General features: G+C 37.4%; 1 protein-coding gene across 1 annotated transcript in view; it reads right to left on the bottom strand.

Annotated features, from left to right (window-relative positions):
• Positions 1-3,541: 3,541 nt before the first annotated feature.
• LOC122688377 (fibroblast activation protein alpha) overlaps positions 3,542-23,844 on the bottom strand; it is a 79,680-nt gene continuing 59,377 nt past the window's right edge. Inside the window, exons 19-27 of the mRNA XM_043894355.1 lie at positions 21,322-21,420; positions 20,801-20,870; positions 19,864-20,058; positions 14,124-14,178; positions 7,504-7,603; positions 6,254-6,318; positions 5,710-5,782; positions 5,376-5,449; positions 3,542-3,941 (exon numbers count right to left, since the gene is read on the bottom strand). Coding sequence (XP_043750290.1) covers positions 3,840-3,941; positions 5,376-5,449; positions 5,710-5,782; positions 6,254-6,318; positions 7,504-7,603; positions 14,124-14,178; positions 19,864-20,058; positions 20,801-20,870; positions 21,322-21,420 — 833 coding nt within the window. The 3' untranslated portion in view covers positions 3,542-3,839. The remainder of the gene's footprint in view (positions 3,942-5,375; positions 5,450-5,709; positions 5,783-6,253; positions 6,319-7,503; positions 7,604-14,123; positions 14,179-19,863; positions 20,059-20,800; positions 20,871-21,321; positions 21,421-23,844) is intronic.

Genomic DNA, 23,844 nt, shown 5'->3' with positions numbered 1-23,844 from the left:
GGGGTTGCAAAGACAAACACGACTGAGCAACTTTCACTTCACTCACATATTGTCAAGCCATTTTTCAAGTGGGTGGGGTAAGTAATGGAGTATTAATTAGAAGCTAATAAAATGAAATCATACTGCTCTAGCTTGCCAACGATATTACCTGTGTGTCAAAGAGAAGTGTCTGTGACCAGCATGCTAGTATTGCATGCCAGTAATCTGAGCAGGTGGTCAGTAGCGACGATCACTAGGAGCCAGATCTATTCCCCTGTGAATAGCTTGGTAAGGTCCAGGCACTAATGTCTCCCTGAATTAGAAATTATTTCACTTCTGATTGCCAGGATACCGGTTCCTAAAGCCAAGGAAGTGTTTTAGCAGTTCTTTCAGAAGGTGGAGATGACTGCCTGTGTTCAGAATTTTTTAATCTGTTTTATTAGATAAACTCAAAATATCTACTTTATGGGATACATTTAAAATATCTGTTAGGTGCCATCTTTCTTCTTTACAAACAGGATAATTGAAAGCATTGTTTTCGTAGAATCTTCTCAGAAGACCACATAATCACCATTTAAATTAGCCTTACTTCATTTCACATTTGCTTATTTTACTGTTAAGTTTCCCAGAACTGTATTTTTTTTTTACAATTAGAACATCTGAATTTTAATTACATTACCATCAAGAAGCTCATTAAAGTCACTTAATTGGCAACATTTCAAAGAAAACCTTAGCTGGGTTTAATATATTTTAAAGAGTTACTGTCAAAGTATAATTTCACCATTACAAACAGCTTGGCAACAACATTTGCATAAAGATCTGTCAGTTTCTGAAAAATGCTCAAATGTTGGGAAAATCAGATTCGTTAAGTCGCCTTCACTGAAACAGCCTAGAAATTGAGAACTTGTCACAAAAATTCATCTTTGTAACCCCTGTAGGACACAGAATACTGTCGTGCACAGCATAGATACTCAAAAAATGTTTATTGAAGGAAATAAATCATACATGTCATACTTTGGAGAAGATATGAAAAAAAATTAAGCCTCAATAAATGTTCCCTCATTTGTATCAAATTTAGCAAGATACCCATTTTCTTACTGCTTCTTTCTCAATCATGCTAACAAATATACAATGGTCAGTCAGAATTTTGAAACCTTTTGAAATACCTCTAAGGCCAGCATGGCAGGATTAAAATTTGAGATTATTTTGAAATGGCATCATTTTTTTTTATGGTTTTCCTCTAACACATGCAAGAATCCCAACCCCAGAGTCCTGATCTCATTTAAACTTGCACTGTAGTTACATTCATTTCTTATCTTTACAGACTTTAAGCTCTGCCTAAAGATATGCATACTGTTTAACATACATATCTTTTTTTGGGAGAGGGTTACCTATAGTACCTAAATCAGGGACTTGCAATTGCATTTGTTGAATGAATGCAGGAAAATCTCAAGTTTGCAATATATGAAAGATTATTATACCCTGCAGGGTGAATAAATATGGTGGGACATCCTCCTTCCCAAATCTCATATGCAAGAATAAAGTGTGGCAAAGGATAGTTATTATTCTAATTCACTTCCTGCAAATAGAACCGATAAGATGTTTAATCATCCCTTTTAGTTTGGTATTTTCTACTAAAACCTTTGTACTTTATGTATCTCTTATTTTCCAAGCCAAAATGAAAATCTGGTAAATCTGTACAAAATGTGAATGTTAAAGAAAATTACAAAATAACCCTGTCACTCTCATTGCTTCCTTGCTCTGCACTACGTCCTCAAAGCCTTGCATAGTGTCAGGTATATAGACAAACTGGACAAACGTTTTTTGAATGGATAGATAAGTACATAAACACACACAGTCCCAAGGAGCCGCTGGATAATTCTGCCTGAGGAGTTAGGGAAGGTTGCATTAACAGTGATGTAGAAAGCCTGAGTCTCCTATGAACACAGAGTTGAGCTGTTCAATCATTCACCAGTTGGCGAGCCTATGCAATACGCTATGTTCCAAGATATAGTCTGTGAAGATTCCTCTAGGATAGCACCACTGAATAGCACTTTCTGTGATGATGACAATGTTCCACTTTGAATATCCACAATATTATTTTACAGACCACAGAGAATCCTTAGAGATTTCTACTTGGAGAAAATGGCAATCTGTCTTATGGAAGTTACCTCTACAGTAGTGGGAGCCAAGGCTTGAGACTGGAGATGACTTTTTGCACATTGATATTACATGCCAGCTTCACATATTTCACAAAGACAGAAAATAAGTGAGGGTAACAAGACTTCCTTATTATTTGTAATTACCCTGGTATCTCCTTTGATAGAGTGTCAGGCAATGACTGTTGGCTAGTCTTCATTTCCTAGTTGTAGAGAGCGAATGGGGAGTAAATTATGCAGAAATGTCTTGGGTTTGCTTTGCAGACTGCTCCCTGTGGAAGAGAAAATGACAGCAGTAGCTTCCCTCTGACTCTCAGAGCATCGACTGTTGCATAGATGTGTAGAGGGCGATGGCCAGCCCTGAATCTGTAGGGGTGTTGCCCGGGCTCCCTGACATCCACAACGTGCCCTTCTGACAGGTGAGGTGGGACTCTGAGACCTGAATGGGAACATGATTTCAGAAAGTCATAGGAGAAAGAGGTCTGGACTGAGAAAGATGACCTTTGACCCCCCTTGCTGCTGTAAGTTTCCATGCCTCTTCTGGTTATAGAGCATGACAGAGGTTGAGGGTCTCCTATCTACCACTGGGAAGGATCAAGCCAAGGGTGGGGAGAAATCATCCAGGGTAATCCAATGCTGGGAACCATGTCAATGGAAATTCCCCTCAGCGGTGACTTCGTGGATACTTTCAATATTCGTATAAGAGATACCTTATGGTGACCTGGTGTGGACCTTTTTAATTCTATGGTCATCACAGAGATAGCACACTGTCTGTGTTTCTAATTGACAGGGACAGTTACTGGCAGAGCGTTGCCTTTGGGATTGCAGGCATTATGGCACTTCTGGTATATTTTTCTTTTTCAAATAAACTTATAGAACAAAAAGCCCAGAATAATCCCCTAGATGTAACATTTTCCTTCTCTAGCTATTGATGTCCATTTTGTTTAATTTTTTGTTTTATTTAGTTTGGTGTGGCGTAGCAATCTGAAAACAGTTACCATTACTCATTCTAAAAAGGGATCTAAAATAGGAACGTTTCCAAATTTGAAGCATTTCTTAAAAGGAGCCTGGATTCAAAATTCTGACTTTATCTTTATCAAATGCTTTTGACAATAAGAAATCTTCTGGAAGAAATTTAATAAACATTTCTTGGAGGGACAGCACAGAGAGCAAACATCAGGGTGCCTCTACAAAATGTATCACCAACCTGATTTCTGAACAATGCTTTTGCACACTCAGAGCTATTTTTTACCAGCATTTGGAACTATATTTACAAAAATCCAAAACTGCTTCTAGATTCTTCTCCTTCATGACCACCCTATTGTTCAAGCATTTGCCTAATACAAGCATTTCCTTCTCTGATAGAAACTGTAACCTGAAATGAATGAACACAGAGAAAATAATAGCATTTTAATTTCTGATTTTATTCTTTTCCCCTCAAATGAACAGGTAATAAAACACTGTTTGTGTCCAAAGCAAAAGGCAGGGCCTCCTTTCCCCTTCTTTCACAGAGTGCCAGAAAATGTAAACAATATTTAGGTTGAACTTCTGAGTCCTCTGAATCTTCTGTCAGCCTTCAGAACAACATTCGTGTGTTTGTTTATACCAACATTTAACAGCATAAAGAGTGAAACGAGCAAACGGTCTGAGGCGTTTATAGGAAGTGTTCAGATTGTGATACAGTCTTGTATCTGTATCGCTTTAGTCTGACAAAGAAAAACACTGCTTTAGGAAGTGGGTCATGTGGGTGTATAAGTGCTTCGTAGATAGGCCGGATATGCCATGGTTCTGGTCCGAGTACCACTGAAACACAAGGGGAAGAAACTTATTTTATTGCTGCGACCACACAGTGCATCTGGCTTTGACTATTTTGTGCTCTCAGAACCTGGTAATTTTTCTAGTATTACCATTGAAATACCTAAGAATACTTGTATAAATAAAATCGTTTACATCTATACATGAAGAACAAGAAGATTGAAAGCCCTTTTACTTTCACCATTGTTTCATATTTTTTAAACCTATATGTAAGATCACATCGGGGTGGTTGAGCTTTCACAGTGGCCAGCACCCTGGGATTCCGAGCCCAGGTCCCAGAGCTGGGGTGCTGGGTTGGTTACTTTGAATTTCCAGAGCTTGGTTTCCTCATTTGAAAAAATGAGGGGGTTGGATTTCACTTCCTCTAAGGCACCTTCTAGCTAAAAAATTCCATGAAGCTTTTAGCCTCTGAATCTAATTCCTCTCTATTGTAGAAAATTCACAATACGTATAACCATAAACATCTTTCATAGGAGTTAAAAATAGTATTATTAAAAAAAAAACAGGGAGATGGTATTATGGATTTAAATTTTATTGCTGGAGAGATGCCAGTAAGATGATTTTCACTGAATAAAGTTGGCTAGTGGTTATTGATATAATACTATATTCTTGTGAGTTGAATGCACTTTAAGAGTCACAATTTAAAAAATGGTAAAGGGGATAAAAAAAGACCAGAAAAGTCTCACCTCACCCTCTGTAAATTATTTTAAGAAGCCAAATTTCTGAAAGAAGGAGGGTTTCCTTTTCTGGGTTCTTGTGCAACATAAGCAAGAGAGGGAGAATTGGAGAAGGGGGACGGAACCTCTAAGGATTGTCTCCCTTGACTTGGGTTTTGCCTTACTTTCCTCTCTGTCTCCATTTCCCATTCCTCAAGCAACTGGATTTCACAGCTAGCTCATTCATTCATTCAGTCAGTGAAAATATGAGCTTCTGTGATGGGACAAGCACATGTCAGGCCCTGAAAACACAGAGGTGGAAGGATTCTCTAGCTCTGAGTGGAACTGCATGATTTCTGGGAGCCTCTGAGGTTTCTGACAGCCTTTTGTGATGGCTTCTTACCAAATAAACAGAATCATCTGGCTGCTTTGAGTTTACAGGGATTTGAAGCACATAGCTACACTCAGTATGTAGGACCATAGAACTGCTGGATGTTTGAGCTAGAAGAGCCTCTAATCTTGTGGATGCCTTTATTTAATATATGACTGGACTGGGGTCAGCAGAGGTGGCATCATTTGCCTAGTGGCCCTCAGGGAGTTCATGGAAGATCCAAGAGTCATTTGCTAATGTTCTGCCTACTCTATTGAATAGCCTTCTTGTCAGGTTTTAGCAAAAAAAAAAAAAAAAAAAAGAAAGAAGAAGAAGAGTCCTCCTTTTAGCTTAGGGGTCTAAGGCCATCAACCTGAATAAAATGAAATCATGTACCATCGCCTGGAAATCCACTTGTGCATTAACCAAAGCTTTAGCAATCTGCGCTGAGTTTTGAAAGTGCACATTATCTGCAACAAAGAGAGAGAGTTAAAGTGCTGTTAAATACCAGAAAGCAGAGTGACAATGTACTGCCTGGAAATGAACACCAACAATTATCTAGTCATGCAGTTGACATTGTCAGCAGTGAGTAATCACACTCGCTTATGGAAATGTCCCTGACTCTTAGGTACTGACCCTGAGCACAGGCATAGGAGGATGCTTAATGTTTCTTAAACAAAGTGATGCTGGCTCAGTATTTTTATGTGTAAGAGTCTTGCTTAAACCTCACCATCTGCTGTTCCGTGGATGAGAAGATAGTCTACATTTCTGAAATATTCTGCTCTTGCCATCACAGTTGAATTCTGGAAAAGGGGAAAAATTAACATTTTAGTTGCTGCAAGTTCTAATAGAAAACTAGCTAAATCATTGTGCAATGGACTTAGCACCAATACTGAAATTATGTATTGCTTTGGTTGATAAATATTTAAGAGTCAGAGCAACACATTTTCATCATCATTTGCATTACTTCCATCTGATTCTTAGTTTGAAAAACTGAAAGTTTATGTGTCATATGTTACATATGAGTGAGACCTTAGGCATAAACGATGCCCGCTCAAGCTGTGTAGGGGTTGGGGGTGGGGAGGAGGATGAGGAAAGAAAAAGTAGAATCCAAAGGGAGTTAATTCCTTTCTAGTAAGGTGTTTTACAGCTGACAAAAGATCATCATATTTGCTTGTGGACCCAGCAGAAGTGTAAAGTCTGAATGACTGCTTTCCAATTATTTAGCACATGTGAAATAAATTAATGACCTAAATAAAACAGAAAATGCTTACTTTATAGTGCTTGAGATTATCATCCTTTGTTGGGAGGCCCATGAATCGCTCTGTGTAGATAGATGCTGTAAAATATGTAAGAGCATGAGGTTTGCACGTGATAACTCAGGCTGGAGAGTGAATGTATTAGTCTCTCAGTCATGTCTGATTTCTTGCATCCCTGATAGGTTCCTCTGTCAATGGAATTCTCCTGGCAAGAATACTGGAGTGGGTAGCCATTCCCTTCTCTAGGGGATCCTCCCAATACAGGTATTGAAACTCTGATCTCCTCCATTGCAGGTAGATTCTTTACTGTCTGAGCCAGCTCCTCAATCTCCCAGCGGGAGCTGCTGAGGAAAGGTCTTGCTTTCCTTTCTGTAATGCTCCACCCTAGTCATTTGCTCTGCTAGTTGTCTCAACAAGCCTGGAGAAGAGATGCAAGAGAAGATTACGGAAACAGGAGCACCTAACAATAGCAAGGACTGTTCTTCAGCTTTTTCACTTCTACCCAAAGTTCTTTGATGGGGGAAATGTTGAGCTAGGAATGACGTCATTACATTTTAAAAGAAATCACAAATGCAGCCAACTCTAGTACTCTCACTGGTCTCTTAATTAATTTGGGATAGAAATATGTCCCCCAATTCCTCCTCACCCTCCAACACACTTTTTCCTCTGAATAAAGATTCCCAAGTCACAATTGTCTCACTTTCACCTCAACACAGGGAAGAGGATGTAATGAAAGCTAATTTTTGTGCGTTTATTATAATTAATTCCAAATAGTCATCCTGCATTGATGTTCATCATAAAAATATGCACACATGGAAGGTATACTTCTCGAACAAATTTTTTGTTTCTTTGACTTCTGGAGTAACGTAACAGGCAGCTGCAAACTGGTTGTGTGGTGGTGAATTACTTGGCTTGGCCTGATTTTCCCTCAGAACTGCTTAAAAGCCAGTTTGGCTGCACCTGTGTGTCTGCACAAACAGAGTTAGCTCTGATTTTTAAAGATTTGGTTCATCAGGGGGCACAAGGTTTCTAGGAGAGAATAACATTCGTTGGGTTTTGGAAGAATCCTTTCTTGTCTTAAGATTTCTTTGATTGTTGCAGCATGATTATAATGAATCATATAAACAACCTCATTTATAGATTATATTTTTCCCAGTGATGCTGGGGTGAATTTTACTGCATAATTTGTTTTCCTAGCAACCTTAAATATAGAGTAATTATGTGTTAAATGTTTTTGCAGCAACATTTATGAAATGTTTCCATACCGTAATATTCCCAGCTGGAGACCGGAGCCACTGCTATCCCACATTTGAAAAGACCAGTTCCTGAAGCAAGGGCCAGCGATGAAACATAACCTCCATAGGACTGTAGAGACATTGTTAGGAGTCAGTCCCAGATTCACTCTCATAAACTCTCCAACATATTTGTATAATGATTCTACTCACAATACGTGCTGATGGGAGCTGGGGAATGTGGATTGGGTAGATTAAATGTCTATCTTGCACTCTTGGCAGCAAGTTGCAACAATTTCATCCTAGTCAATTACAAACACTTGGAGTGCTGATCGGAACAGGGAGGGGGCAGTTTAAGAGAGAGATACAACTGCAGTTCTTCTGCAGAAATTTCTTTGCCCATGCCTCTATGTTTTTACAACCAGGACCTTGCTATGGCAAAAGCAGAATTTTACTCTAAAAAAGTGCACACAAAAAAAGATCATTTCCAAATGTAAAAGCAAGATACATTCCACAATGTACAACAGTAATGTGAGGCAGAACTTATATCTGTGTATTTACTTAATCTGTTTTCAAATGAGAACATCAAGAGAAGGACACAGAACCTTTTGAGTAGTTTAAGAGATGGCCAGAGTTTGTATATACGCATTCTGTTTTGCGAATTTCTGGCATAGCAGCTCAAAGGAGGAAAAGCCACTGGTGCCTTAACAAATCTTACCTGCCCCTACTACCTCAACTTAATGGGAAAATGAACACAAAAGGAGATACAAATTGCAGAGTCTGAAGCGGGTTTAGCACTCATCACTTTTCTTTACCAGGGAATCGGTAGGTGATTCAGAAAGTGACCCTGATAACAGAAGGAGATGTGTGTCTGTGTCACTTGGAAATTTGAACCTTTTCCTGAAAATGAAGAAATGAACAGAGAACTTCATAATTAAGCTGCATCTTCCCCCAGAAAGCAAATTTTGTCTACTTGTTGGGAGAGAGATGCTTCCTCCGGGCACATGGATTAAGCAGTGTCCTGGTCATACTCCCACCCTCACCCCCACCAATGTCTGTGCTAGATTAGGAAGTGATTATTCTTGCCCCAACACAGGAACATCCCTACAAATCAAAAGAGGACAATATGGCTCTCTAACGAAGGGTGTGCCTTGTTATTACCACAAACTTCTGGGAATGATCTGCCCTAAGGTCAGGAGAGCTCATATCATCTTTTGCCACAGAAATGTCAGTCTTAAGAGAGAGTAAGGGAGAGACAGAAGACAGACATGGTGAAATCAGGCAGCAGGTCAGTGGCCGGCGTTTAGTCTTAATCCATGAAATACATGGCCTGCAGGGATTAGCTAAACCCTCTTGCTGAATTCAATTGTTAGAGAAAGAATGCTCTAACTAGTTTACAGTTTTATGTTTCCATCTCCAGGGAATCTTACTGAGGACCCTTGGCTACAAAACACAGGCTAAAAGAGGCAGCTCCAATTATACCGTGGCCTCCTTTCATTATACTTGGAGGAGAACTAAAACGTATTTTAATAGAGGAAAAATATATTTTAAAAACAGAAGGAAAATGTGGGTTTTAAAGTCATTTTGATAAGTGAAAATTCTCATCAGGATCAAACTTTTACTTATAAAAATAATCTGTTTGGATTAGTAGGTTAGCAACAACTATTACTGAAATGAATGATTTCTTCGTTCTTAATTTTAGATTTAAATGCATGTAGAGTAAGCCTGGGAGAAGGAAATGGCAACCCACTCCAGTGTTCTTGCCTGGAGAATCCCAGGGATGGGGTCACAGAGTTGGAGTCGGACACAACTGAAGTGACTTAGCAGCAGCAGGAGCTGAATAAGCCTGAGTTTCCCTAGTGGCTCAGATGGTAAAGTGTCTGCCTACAATGTGGGAGACCTGGGTTCAATCCCTGGGTTGGGAAGATCTCCTGGAGAAAAAAAATGGCAACCCACTCCAGTATTTTCGCCTGGAAAATCCCATGGAAAGAGGAACCTGGTAGGCTACAGTCCATGGGGTCGCAAAGAGTCGGACACAACTGAGCGACTTCACTTTCACTTTCAGAGTAAACCTGAGTCCTTTAGAAATTTGATTGTTTACGGTTTTATTGAAAAAGTATGTTCACTGAAAATTATAATACTGGGTTCTGCTTTTCCTCTTGTATGCCCCATAACACAAAATAGCACAGAATGATATTTGAAATTAGAGCATTTGCATATAGTAAAAAGGGTTTTGAATATCTCTGTCCCAAATCCTAGAAATTATAAAAATATTAATCTGTATTTGTTCACTGATTAGATAAGAGTGGTATCTGAATAAAATGTTCATGTTTTCGATATGAACACATTGTCTCCAGAAATTTGTAAAAGCAAAACTAGTATAGCAGCAGCACAACAAAAGAAGGTGTACTTTAAATTCTCAGGCAGCTTAGAAAAACTGTTTCTATTGTAGAAATAAAGAGAAAAAAAAAAACCACCCGAGTTGACTTTTTTCTGCTCTCCCATGGGTGGGGCTCCAAGGCAGAGTGGGTGGATGCAGTAAGAAAAGAACCCACGGAGCAGATTGGCCATGAGAATTCTAGAATTTTGTCCTTTGCACTTAGATGCCTTGCCATTTTGTTTAAATGAAGGATATCTTTAAAAACTTGCTTAGAAGGGCACAGAATTTTGAGGGATTTATGGAATAGTATTCTGATGGGAGCTATAAATCGGACTGGACTATTTTGCCTACAGACAATAACAATAACTAGTTAACATTTGTAGGGCTAAGGTCATTGCAACAGTCTTTGTGGTCCTACAGGCTCTGTCTCCTTTCTCCCCCATCCCACTTCTCTGCTCACTGGCTCTCTTAATGTTCTTTGAACTCTCTAAGCCCCAGGACTTCTGCAAATGCCACCACCCCCTGCTTGGAATTTTCTTGTCTCCACAATTGGCATGGCTAAATTCTTTCCTTTTTCAAGTCTTAACTCAAAAAAAAAAAAAAAAAAAAAAGTCTCACCTGTCCTTCTAATCTAAAACTGCATCAATCTTGTATGATGCTCCTTACTCCTTTCTTGTTTTGCTTTCCTCCATTGGACCAATCATTGTTTAACAATCCTATCTGTGCTATTTATTTATCTTGCTTATTGCCTTTCTCCCCAACCATTCCCAACTTGATAAAGATGGAGATTTTTGTCCGTCTTGTTAATGAATGTCCCCCCTAGCACTAACGATGTAATCTGAAACACATCAGGAATAGAATCAATATTTGTTTAATATATGACTTTCCTATTAACTCATCTAACTCTCACAGTGACTTGGTGGGGAAATTATTGTTGCATTTCATGATGAGGAAACTGAGGCTCAGAATAAATTTAGAGTAAGTGGTGGAGCTGAGACTCAACTGCAGGATATCTGACAACAAGCCACTTCCTCTATATCCCTACATTAGGGCAACCTTTTTGGCAAGTTTTAAGTTCAGAGTCTAATATAGTCTCATTAGAGGTGCATTTGTCCTACTTTTACATCGTTGATCACACATAGCAATTCAAATTGCTTATAATTAGTCACTGGAAGGGAAAGGAACTAAGATTAAATCACGAACTAATGCTTATTCAACACCACCTGGCTAGGTCTATATTAACAAAGCAAAGCCCATAAATGAGGTTGTTATTCTAATAATTTAGCAAAACCCCTGCTGCTCTTCAATTGTCAGAATAATTGCTTTAATTTTTCTTCATATAAATCAAGGTTTTTCAGCCTTGGCACTATTGACATTGGGGGCTGGATAATTCTCTTCTGTTGGATGCTGTCTTGTGCATTGTGGGATATTTGACAGCATCTCTGGCCTCTACTCACTAGATGCTATAGCACTCCCCCAGTTCTGACAACCAACAATGTCTCCAGACTTTGCCAAACATCCCCGAGTGGCAAAACTGCCCAGGTCAGAACCACTGTCATAACAGACACTTCCTAATCATAGGGCTGAGTACATAGTACATATCTATTAAGTAGCTAAAAACCAGACTACTAGATGTTAGTTTGTGTGCCAGAAAAATGAAAGGGTACAATGAAAATGCCTTCCTTCTCTCCCCTTCTTAATCTGCATGATGGAGGGAAATGGTTGATTTGTAACTTACTGACCAACTGGCCAAAGAAAATATTGTGTAGTCAGCTTTAGTGTATTTCTCAGTTTAGCAAGGTGTCTAATACTTTGTGGAAACAGATACTTACAGAACACAGTAAGAGGTAAACAAACCCAAATGGTCATTCTCAACATCTTTCTCTTTCCCTTCTCCAATTTCCCCTAGGTCTCTGCTTATTGTATTATAAAAGAACACAAAAAACTATGACCTATTTTTACCCCTTTCTTCACTGCCTAAATTCAGGCCCTTGGTATTTGTTGCCAATACTACATCCCTCCTTGTCCTTTGAACCACTCCCTCTCCCAACATCAGGCCATTCTTCACTCTGCAGCCAAGAATATCTTTCTAAGACTCCCATTTCACTCCCTATTGACTTCAAGATCACTTCTCAAAGAGGTATCCATGGAATCAAATACTTTTTGGTAATGCTATATTAAAAAAAAAATTAACAGGTTTCTTTACTGTTCTTCATGGAATCTATATGCACTATTATATAGACTTCATAATTTACCAAATTATTAGACCAGAGAACGTTTGCCCCCAAATTTCGTGGTATTAATACGACACATTGGAGGAACGTTAACTTACAGGATTAAATTCAGCTTAAACAGCCTCATAGGTATGTGAGATGGCCAATATTGTGCTAAGCATTTGAGAAACAAAGTTGAAAGACAAAGTCCATTCCGCTGATGAGCTTACATTCTTGTGAGAGAAAACAATGCACAAACAAGATAAATGGTAATTCCTATAAGAGCAGTAATAAAGAGCTACTGGAGCATACAAAGGTTATATCTGAGTTGGGTCTTAAAAGAATAAGCAGAAATTTTGCATTTTGGAGAGAGGAAGACATGGGGCATGGAAGAAGAGGATGGGCACTGAGGTGCAGAGAACAGGAGTGATTGACTCATGGCACAGACAAATCAAATTATTCATAAGGTGTGGGGAGAAGTAGAGGGAGATGAGACTGAAAAATTAGGTTGCAATCAGATTGCCAAGGGCCTTGCAGTCCTGTCTGATCAGTAGGCATTTGAAATGTGGCACTCAGAAGAGAGAGGTGGGGACTAAAGGCAGGCATCTGGCAGTTGGCCTTGTCTTTGAAACCATGTGGATTTCCCCAAGAAAGTGAAGAACAGTGAGAATCAAGACCAGATCCAGAAAACTACCAACATATAAAGGATGAATAGAGTATAATGATCACAGAAACAGAAAACTAAGAGGAGAAACATGTTATAGAATCATGGATAAAGCCCACTCTCCTTCATGTGATGAGGGGGTTTCTTAAATCATCTACATACGTGGTTCTCTACCAAAGTACTTCAACCTAAAATGTTCTAGAAATGAAATTAAAAGTTCACTTTATGGCTATTTCAAAGCCTGAAGTAAAAGCAAAGTGAAAATCTGAGAGACATGTTTATGATTATATGTAAGTCTTCAGTTCAAAATGTGAATCTTTCAAGAATTTACTTTAGGAAATTTTATAAAAATGGATGGTAAGAAAGGTCTTATCTGAAATGTTTCACTATAAAATATTTCATTTATTTCCACCCATTTGAATTCCATTCTGTTTTGATACTTAACATTTGATAGTTTTAAGAAGGACCAAATGGCTCAAAGTAACAACTTTCCACAAATTCATAACAGCTCTTCATCTGGTCACTGAGCTGAGAGGAATCCTGCAGATTCCCTTCAATATTGGGTTTCATTCCCTCCATCTTGTGCAGGCCGCTCTCAGAAAACAGCCAAGAAAAACAACCCAAGCACAAATGGCTACAAATTGACTTGCAAATGTACAAATTCAGACCAAAAAGTGAAACAGGAACTCTTCTTTGAAGGGTGATTATCATAATTTATAATAGGCAATTCTAAACTCTTTCCCAAAGTTCTCTGAACTTTCCAGTGACTTTATTGCCCAAGACTGGTAAATGTCGCCACTTTCTTTCAGTATGTATTTAGAAAACCAGTATAGTCTCTCAAACTTGAGAAATGATCTCCACAACCTATAACTAGTAATTAATTATCTCTTCCCAGTTAGCAGAAATTAACATTAGTTCTGGGAAAAAATCTGATTACAAAAACAAGAATCAAATAGTCAAGATATGACTAGGATAGACTGGGTCCTAGGGAATTTATACTTTGAAATTTCCTGTAATTTTCAACTTTATCTTAGCTTTTCATTAAAATGAAATGATGAAGTATAAAAGAAATATGTTAACTCTAAAATAACAAAGGGGATTAAACCTCTGATGAATATGGTTCAGTTCTATATACTCTAATAGCAGAAATTAAGTGAAAGAGTATTAATTATGAGTTAATTTTCTATATAAGGGAGAAACAAAATGATTTTTAAAAAAGGAACAAACACTTAAAGCCACCACTTTGAAGCCCAGATTATCCAAATTGACTGTTTCCATTGACAGATCAAATTATGTTGCAACATTAACATTTCATGAGAAATCTTATAAGCGAACACTTTAGAAAATGATGATTGCTGAATCAAATAACAGGCATAAAACATATAAAACAACTCACCCAGCCCCATATGGCTATTCTTTTTTCATCAATGAAACCCATTTCTATGAATTTTCTAAAGTAAAAGAAACAAATTTTTAGAATTTTAAGTGTGTACACATGACATTTACTTCATTACACAAGCATATTTAATCCAAAGATTTAATAGAAATGCTACGTTTTCTTTGTTTAAACACATGCATAATAAGGTTGCATTTACAAATAATTAAAATAATATTATCGTGTTTTCTGCAAAGGATAAAAGGAGCTGTTAAACTCTATGGTACATCTATTGAGTAGTACTCTCACAGATGTAAGGCCTCCTACCCTAATTGGCTGGTGAGTTACTTGGGGCTCAGATGAAGAAGCTCATATTCAGCAAATGAGTATTGACCGAAAGGGGAAATAATTTTTTAGTGCACTGAACAGGTAAATGGTTAGCTCAGGTTCTCAGACTACAGCTACCTGTTTTTGAATTTAATATTAAATGTAGTTAAGTTATTTATAAGTAAAAAAAAAGAGAGAGACAGGCTCAGAGTAACACCAGAAGTAATACCATCTTGAGTGGGACCAAATTTCCAAAACTGCAGGTTTTGGGGGAAAAAAAAGGTTTTGTTGTTCCTGTTTTACATTTTATTAATTTCTTATGATTTTGTTTGCTTATGTATTAATGTGAAAGAATTTCAATCTAAAATGGGACTGAAAAATATAAATGAAAAATCGCACACAGGTGCCCTCAGGACTGAGAGACTGATTTCCATATATGCCTGATGTGCAGAAAACTGATATTACTGAAATTTTCTTAAATGATAGGGAGTTGGCCTCATATCAACCTTGGAAAGTTTTGCTTATGGTTTCCAGAGACCAGAAAAAGAAATGACCCAAGTCAGGTTAGTTCCTCAAAATACATTTAACTGAGCTTTGTTTGTATGATGGGACCGGTTTTATCTGCCCAGGTAGTAGTCAAAGTTGGTCTCTGTTTTTGATTTTAACAGACTCTCACTGAACTCTTCCCCTCTTTATATTCCCTGCCTATAATACAGCCTATCCCAAACCCTCAATGAACTGCCCTATAACTTGCTATAGTTTGTGAGTCCAGAACTGCAATTCCTCTGCTATACCTGAATAAACTCATTTTTAAACAATTTTGAGTTTGCCTCATTTTAACCTTTTATTTAAGTTGACATGCATTATAATTGGAGAAGGGCAGGGCAACCCACTCTAATATTCTTGCCTGGAGCATCCCATAGACAGAGGAGCCTGGCAGGCTACAGTCCATAGGGAAGCAAAGAGGTGGACATGACTGAAGCGACTTAGTCACACGCACACATTATAATCACTGCCTCATTTTTGGTCGCATCCGTCCGTGGAAAAATATCTATCCCTCTCTCATTTCATATTTAGATACCCTCTGTTTATCATGGTTTGGACAACTATATGTATCTTTTAGAATATGAACATGATTCATTCAAGTTCCATCACAAAAGAGCCTCCATTTGAAATCAAATTTGAAGACAAATCTCTCCTTAGGAGCAAAGGGCCACACTTAATGGTGACCTTCAGAAAGTCCTGGGAAACCCTCAGAAATCTAAGTGCATTGCTGGTACAAAGCAAGAGTGTTTTGGGCTAATTTACACCATGCTTACCTGAGGGCTGGTGTTCAAGAGTCATTGTGATTTATTTAGGGAATGTTTTGATAGAAGAACTCTCAAAGAAACAGAAGCAGTGGAAGGAAAAAGCAAAGTGAATGAGCAATTACAGAGGCCTGGATGGGACAGTGAAGGAAAAGAAGGGCATGAGTCCAAAGTGACACTCATGACCAGAAAAACTCCTTTTTTTTTTTTTGGTTGCCTTAAGTGACATTAATGTCCTTCCTCGTTCTTCTCTGAAACTAGGATGGAGTGATTTGAGTTAGTTGAATAATGGAATTTCTTAAAGGGATTTCACAGCAACCATTTTGCTCGTTGCATGGATTCAAAATGCACGTTTCTGCTGCACAGAGGAGTTGGGCAGATGCCCGGGACAAACAGATGGGAAGAAGCCCCGTCAGTCACAGCTTACTCGACACTAATTCTGAAGGACACTGAGGCGTCTTCAGGGGAGAAATGCGGTAGCAAATGGAGAGTTGCTACCTGTGTGGATGCTTGTTCACAGTAGGTAGAGAAAACGGGCTGTCAACTGTGGTATTTTGGCAATTCGCCCACAAGCTTCAAAAGCCAAATGAAAGAAAAGAAGGTTCACTTTCTTTGTCAAAAAAAAAAAAAAACCCAAACAAAGCAATCTTGCTGCTAGTGCTTGAAGCCAGTTCGAAGCCATAAAATCAATCATGATTTTATGATCTCCCAGAAGCTAGCAATCATATTGCCTTGCATCTGGGGTAAAAGCAAATAACAGGTGATACATGGGAACAGGAAATTCTTAACAGCTCCCTTCCTAGGTTTATTCCAAAAGGATGACATTTACAGGAAATGATAGCGCAATAGTTAACATGGAAATGAAACATTAACACTTAATGTGGCAAGACTAGGTTAAAGGTTAGCTAGATAATCTGAGCACTTTGAGACCAACCAGGCTTTATAAAATTTACCTCCAAAATTCTGAAGAGCTTTCAGGAGGGTTATCAGAAATACTGCCAATAATGTAGTTAAATCAACAAAATGTTAATAACAGGGGAAAAAGCATGCTTTTCTAATTTTGGAGACTGGTCTGGACTTTACAAATTTTCTCTCTTAAAAATAACCCTAGACTAAAGATCAGTTTGAACCCTCTTGATTGATTATTATTCTAGTTTGGAAATGTTTTTACTGATATCATGTATAACAGTATATTGTTTCTCATATAATTCTGTCTTACCACTATCCCTGAAGTTATATAAAATTTCAAAATTGTGGGAATGTCTAAAGTGCTGAACTTACCCCAAATGAGCAGATTTGACCCTGTAACTACTGAAACTTTAAGGGACTCACATGTGTACCACTTGCAAAGGAGCCTGAAGAACGTCGGTCTCAGTTTTACTTAAGTTTTGACCTCAAACATATTTCCTTTGGGGCATTCAAAATTTGTGCAGCTGTAGGGCTTTTTTTCCCCTGCTTTGCTTCGTTGAATTTGTTTCTCAACCTTGACTAGTATTTACTAGTATTTTCAAATATGTACATATTTGTACATATGTACATATGATTTTTTTGGTATGTAAAAAATTTAGCCTGATTGCATTTCCTAAGAGATTCAAGGAAACAAATTTCATTCTTTCTTTCTTTCTTTTTTTTTTTTGCAGGAAGAGGTAATTTGAGGACCATGGACAGAGAAGCCTGATGGACTATGGTCTGTGGCGCTGCAGAGTCAGACACAGTTTAGCGATTGAACGACAGCAACAAGAGTTGGAGGACTACCATAGAGGGATTACAATCCCAAGTCCTCAGGTCAGACATTCAGGGTCTGATTCCTAAAACATTTCTCTGGAAAATATGTGATTGAATTCTTTCCAGAATTATCACTATAAATCTATCCTCTAGCTTTTGTCTTCTCAAAACATTGGGTTTCAAGGCCTCCCTTATACTTTTGCAGAATAATGGCTTCAAGCAAGGCAAAGGCCAACCCCAGTTGGCATCTCCACTGCTATAGATGCACTTTGCATGGGCCGCACAGACACCCCTGTTCACTGAGGTAAATACAGAAAGTTCCATCTAACAGCCATGCTGTCTGTTGAGTGTATGTGGTTTATTCACTCTTCAGAAACTATAAGTGCACTGAAAGTTGAGATTGTAAATTGCATGATTTTATACAGAGTATTGTAATTGCATACACTACTTCACCTGCTCTTGAATGGCTGAGTCAATGAGTGAACATATGTCTGATCTACAGTACAAAAACTTTCTTCAGGTTCCATCCAAAAATGGCTCAGAGGAGGTAAAGGTAGCCAGTTACAGCCTCTGGTCCATCTTCATTTCAGTTCTAAGCGTCATTTATGTTATTGTGAAAAATCAATAGAATTTGTGGCTTCCTGTTCTATGTGTTGAACAGAAATAACAATTTATGTTAAGGTCAATGCATGGACATCAGATTTAAATTTTCAATTCATCCAAAGAAAAACATTAAGAAGTTATCTGTTCTATCTCTTCTGTTTCTTGAGGTATACCTCTTAAATTTGAATGCCACATTTTTGGTGATAAATAAATGCACAAACATATAATGATGTATGATGGTAATGATTGTTTTTAATCAACACCAAACAAATCACTTTTTAGCTCTACCAACTTCAGAAAGTTGAATTATAAACCACAGTTTACATCTCTGTCCTTTGATATTGTCCCAGAATTACATGTCCCTGGTGTTTTATTGCATGGTCTAATACAAGCAGTGTGACACATAGCCAAAAAAGAATTACGTCTATAATGCTAATAGCTGTGTTAATATTCTTAAGGCATACCATAGTCTTATATGAGACATTGTATCTTGGAATTTTTCTTTGAATTACCTTTCCTATGACTCTCTGTCACACAGAAGTATCTCTCAAAAAAGTTGAAATAGTGGAAAGGCCAAAAATCTGGGTGAGTAGGAAAGATGGAGCCTCCTAGAAGTTAAGTGTGAATAATGCCTACATATTGTGTAGCGTTATTTAATAATTTACTTATTAGTTTGTTAGATTTTATCCAAATAGACTTTGCTTTTAATTGACTGTTTTGTGTGTGTGTGTGTAATTAGTGTTCACAGAATGAAAATTTAAAAGCATATGATTACTTTTCTATTTTAAAAAAATCACTTGTGAGTCTAAACTCTTCTGCTTTGATTAGAGACAAAAATATACAGAAAAGTGTTGTCTGGACCTGGCTCCTAGGTGTTAAATACAGTCTGTGCTAGGCATGCTACACTGAAATCAATAACCATTAGTGATATTAAGATGATAAAAGAAACATACTAATTAATTTTCTAAATTGCTCTTTTCTGTGAAGCATTGTTTGACCTTTAGCTGTCATGCATGCACTTATACCCATGACTAAGAGTGCAATCAGGCTGTGTTAGTTTTTACATTTACAAACTACTATTCTCTAATGTCACCTACTCATACCATAATAAGAGAAACCTGACAACTATAAGAAATATCCAGATTAATCCTGCACAGTGCTTCCAAATTAGGAACAATTTTGGTGACTCTTTTCTTTTTGTTTCAGGAAGAAATGATTGAGTCATAAATTGTGGTTGAGAATATAGTTGGGAAGAAGTCAGATTATAAATCTATATTTCCTCTAAATGTTTTCATAATGTAATTTCTATTACATAAAATATTTTTTTTTGTCAAATGAAAGTAGGAAAACACTTTCTTGCTAATATGATCGTTTAATTACAAATGAATGTCTGATATCTGTAAGTACATAGTGCCGATGAAATCTTGAGCCATTTCTGAATTTATGAGGTAGAATCCACAAAGCTTGAGCACTCAGATGTCTGATTTTCTACAGACTATTCCTAGAGTTACACAAATTTTTCTGTTAATTGTGAGCCATGTTAATGAAAGGCTATTAGAATGCCTAAAACATGGAAAGAGAGTATTAATCATCTTTCACTACAAGTTATTTTTCTACTCTTTTCCGTGAATAATTTTTTTCTCATATTGGGTAAAAATATCCCTTGATGATTAATGATAGCTTTAGATGACGTTAGGAAAATAGACAAAAAGAATTAAGGCATGAAGGATGGAGAAACCCAGAAGTTACTGCATAACTGTTGCTGACATCAGTTTCTGTTTGAATGAGAAGGCGCTCACCTTACAGCTGTGATCTGGTCCTCGACTTCATAAACACCCAGCTTTCGATACACCGCATACAGGAGTTTGTCACCTTGGAAAGCTGTTCCTCGACCATCCACCAAGGCAATGACTATCCCTTCCTTACTTGCAAGATAAGATATCCAACTAATAGAGAATATAGACCTTACACTCTGACTGCAGGGACCACCATACCTAAAGGGAAAAAAGAAAGAGAATCTCTGATGTTTTTGTGAAACTCAACTTCCCATCGGGGCCAAGAATTGCCTTTAGTATTTCCCAGTACATTTGTATGATAAAATTTCAATATCAGCGGCATTAGAACTGGCTCAGAATCAAGAGAGGACCAGGCTTTTCCCAGAGGTTTGCTACAAGGAAGTTGTTCTGGGACACAGCCCCTCCTATTCCCCAAAACGGATACATCTAGGGTTGGCATTTCAAGGAATATGTGTGGGTTTTTCGTCATTTCTGCCACCTGCCACTTGCTAAAAGCAGGCATAAGATATACTAAAAAAAATGCATGGTGTTTTAAGCAAATTGTGTGTAGGTCAGCACTGATTTGGGGTGTGATTCCACAAAATGTATTCCATTCCCTTATTTCATTTCTAACTCAATTACATAAGACGTGAAGATGATTTACAATATTTTTTTGGCTGCAATTGCTCTATCTCAAAGGTATTCTGACACATTAGGCAATTTGCCACACAAAGGAAATTCAAAACAGCAAATGCAAGCAAGTCCATCTAAAAATCTCAAAACTTTCTCAAGCTATTTTAAATAGCCATATTTTATTTACTCTGATTAGTTGGGGAATATATAAAAACAGCATCAATAGGAACTGTTACCGAGGAGAATGGTTCATTCTATCTCGCAAATGTGTATTTAATACAGCATACTTTCAATAAATAGTTTTTAAACCAAAGAAAATATTACATACACTTGAATTAGCAAGGGATACTTCTTTGATTTGTCAAACTGAGGAGGAAGAATCATCTTGTACCACAATGCTTGAAAAACAAAAACAGAAAAATCTTCATTCCACAATACTCAGCATTATTTATTTTCTTTAATAATAATATATAACATAAAATCAACTTATAATTAGTAAATTGTGAAGAATCAAGACTGTATTTTTATTTTTATTATGTATTTTGTCTAAGTTACAAGTTACTAGAAATATCAAACTATTGTTTTTGTAGAAGCACACATTCTAAAATTAAAATTAGATAAACTTTAAAAAAATCAGTGTTGAAATGGAGCTATAGAAAAATATCAACCTTATTCACAAACATATGAGAGATATTTCATAAAACCTTATTGCTACAGTAAGATTTTTAAATTAAGATCCCATAATATTATAGGATTATACTATAATATTTACCCTACTATTTTGTTTTTAAAAAGCAAGATAAGTGCTCAGCTTCATATTTATTCATGAGAAGTTTTTAAAGATCTTACTAATATTATCCACTTTAAGTTTCTTAATTTCTTCTTTAGGCAGCTGAATATTTTTCAAAGCATTTTCCAATTCCTTGTTGTCTTCCAGGATTTTAATTTCTTAAAAAAAAAAAAGTTCATTTTTAATTAATAGTTCTATAAAAAATTTCTTTCTTAAAATGTCTTTGAATTTACCATGGATGAAACTGAAATGGTATATGGATTGTTTAAGGATTTTCATATTGACAAGCAGATTTTTAATACAGGCTTTACAGCAGGATGAGCTTGTAAGAGACATCAGTCATTGTCTCCTAAACTGACCCTGATGGCATCAAAACTCATTTTGAGCAGAATCACAGAAGTAACAATGCTTACTGAGCCACATTTTCCTGTGTCAAACTTTAATAAGTGCCCTGAGTAAGTAGCATTTTGGAAAAAGATAGTTTTAGTAAACAAAAATAGTTTTAGTAAACAAAATAGTTTTAGTAAACAAAAGTGGTAGAAATAAAATCTATATTGCTGATACTTCATATTTAAAGCAATTAAGTATATAGCTATAAAGTTTGTTTTAAAATCTTCAGTGCACAAGATCAAATATTAAGTCTGTGATTTTTTTCACATCTATTTCTTTCTTAAACTCTTCCTGCTGTACTTGCTTAATATAGGATATTCTTTTTTTTTTTTTTTGTAATTGAATTACTGTGCATTCAATTCCTTCAAATCCTTTCTTTCAAGGTAGTTATATATCTTAGTAGGACAACCATATAAACACACTATGGTCTTTGTCTTTCATCGTAAAGTGTTAGTCACTCAGTCATGTCTGACTCTTTGTGACCCCATGGATTGTAGCACTCCAGGCTCCTCTGTCCATGGAATTCTGCAGGCAAGAATACTATAGTGAGTTCACATTTCCTTCTCCAAAGGATCTTCCCAACCCAGGGATTGAACCTGGTTCTCCTGCATTGCAGGCAGATTCTTTACCATCAGAGCCAACCCAAGACTCCTAAAGAGAACTCTCAAAGGGGGCACCTGGAAAAGATCTAAAAAACTGTTGTTTAACTGAACAAATCCATTGATCTCCTGAGAAAAGTTAGGTTTTTGAATAATAAGTGATGTTTGTAGCTTTATTTTTAAAAAGAGTGTCTGGATGACTTCTGAAATGCAGCAGGCCTGTGGACTCTTTGTTTTTGTGCTTTTTTAAAAAAGTGGTCCTTGAAGATGGGGAGCTGGGGGAGTACTTGTAACTACACTAAGTTTGCCAAACCACTTCTCTTGTAACTCTCAGTTTTCATGTACTCATGGCATTTTGCGTCAACGTGTTACATTTAATCTTAGAACAAGGATAGATGTTTTGGTATGAGTTGTATAAGATACATAATACATTTCATTTTAATTTTGGATAATCCATCAGGAAAGAGATAGTTGTGGCAATTTAAAAGTTAAAACAAAAAAAGGGAATAACAGGAGATGGGGAGAGATAAATTAGGAGGTTGGGATTTACATATATGTACTACTGTGTATAAATAGATAAACAACAAGGACCTTCTGTATAGAACAGGGAACTATCAATACATTCAGTATCTTGTAACACCTTATAATGAAAAAGAATCTGAAAGAGACTATGCTACTGCTAAGTCACTTCAGTCGTGTCTGACTCTGTGCGACCCCATCCCTGGGATTCTCCAGGCAAGAACACTGGAGTGGGTTGCCATTTCCTTCTCCAATGCGTAAAAGTGAAAAGTGAAAGTGAAGTTGCTCAGTCGTGTCTGACTCTTCACGACCCCATGGACTGCAGCCTACCAGGCTCCTCCGTCCATGGGATTTTCCAGGCGAGAGTACTGGAGTGGGGTGCCATTGCCTTCTCTGGAAAGAGACTATACACACACACATATATATATGTGTGTATATATATATATATATACATACACATATAAATGAACTTCCCTGGTGACTCAGAAGGTAAAGAATCTTCCTGCAATGCGGGAGACCTAAATTTGATCCCTGGATTCTGGAAGATCCCTGGAGAAGGGAATGGGCCCCTACTCTAGTATACTTGCCTGGAGAATTCCATGGACAGAGAACCCAGGCAGGCTACAGTCCTTGGGGTCACAAAGACTCAGACAGAACTGAGTGACTTTGACTTTGACTTTCACTTTAAGGACTTTTCAGGTGGTGCAAGGGGTAAAGAATGCTCCTGCCAATGCAGGTGACGTAAGAGGTGTGGATTGATCCTTGGGTTGGGAAGATCCCCTGGAGGAGAAAATGGCAACCCATTCCAGTACTCTTGCCTGGAGAATCCCATGCACAGAGGAACCTGGCAGGCTACAGTCCATGAGGTCGAAAAGAGCTGGGCACAACTGAAGTGACTTAGCATGCATGCATAACTGAATCACTTTGCTATACACCTGAAACTAACACAGCATTGTAGATTAACTATATTTCAATTAAAAACTCAAAACTAAAAAAGATAAGTTAAATGAATACTCAGTTCTAAGTACAATGAAGCCAGTCCTTCATTCTGTGTATGGGTTCTGACTGCGGAAC

Source organism: Cervus elaphus, chromosome 33 (genome assembly GCF_910594005.1).
Source record: "Cervus elaphus chromosome 33, mCerEla1.1, whole genome shotgun sequence".
Taxonomy (NCBI): Eukaryota; Metazoa; Chordata; class Mammalia; order Artiodactyla; family Cervidae; genus Cervus; species Cervus elaphus.
This window is presented reverse-complemented; position numbering and strand designations above follow the sequence as displayed.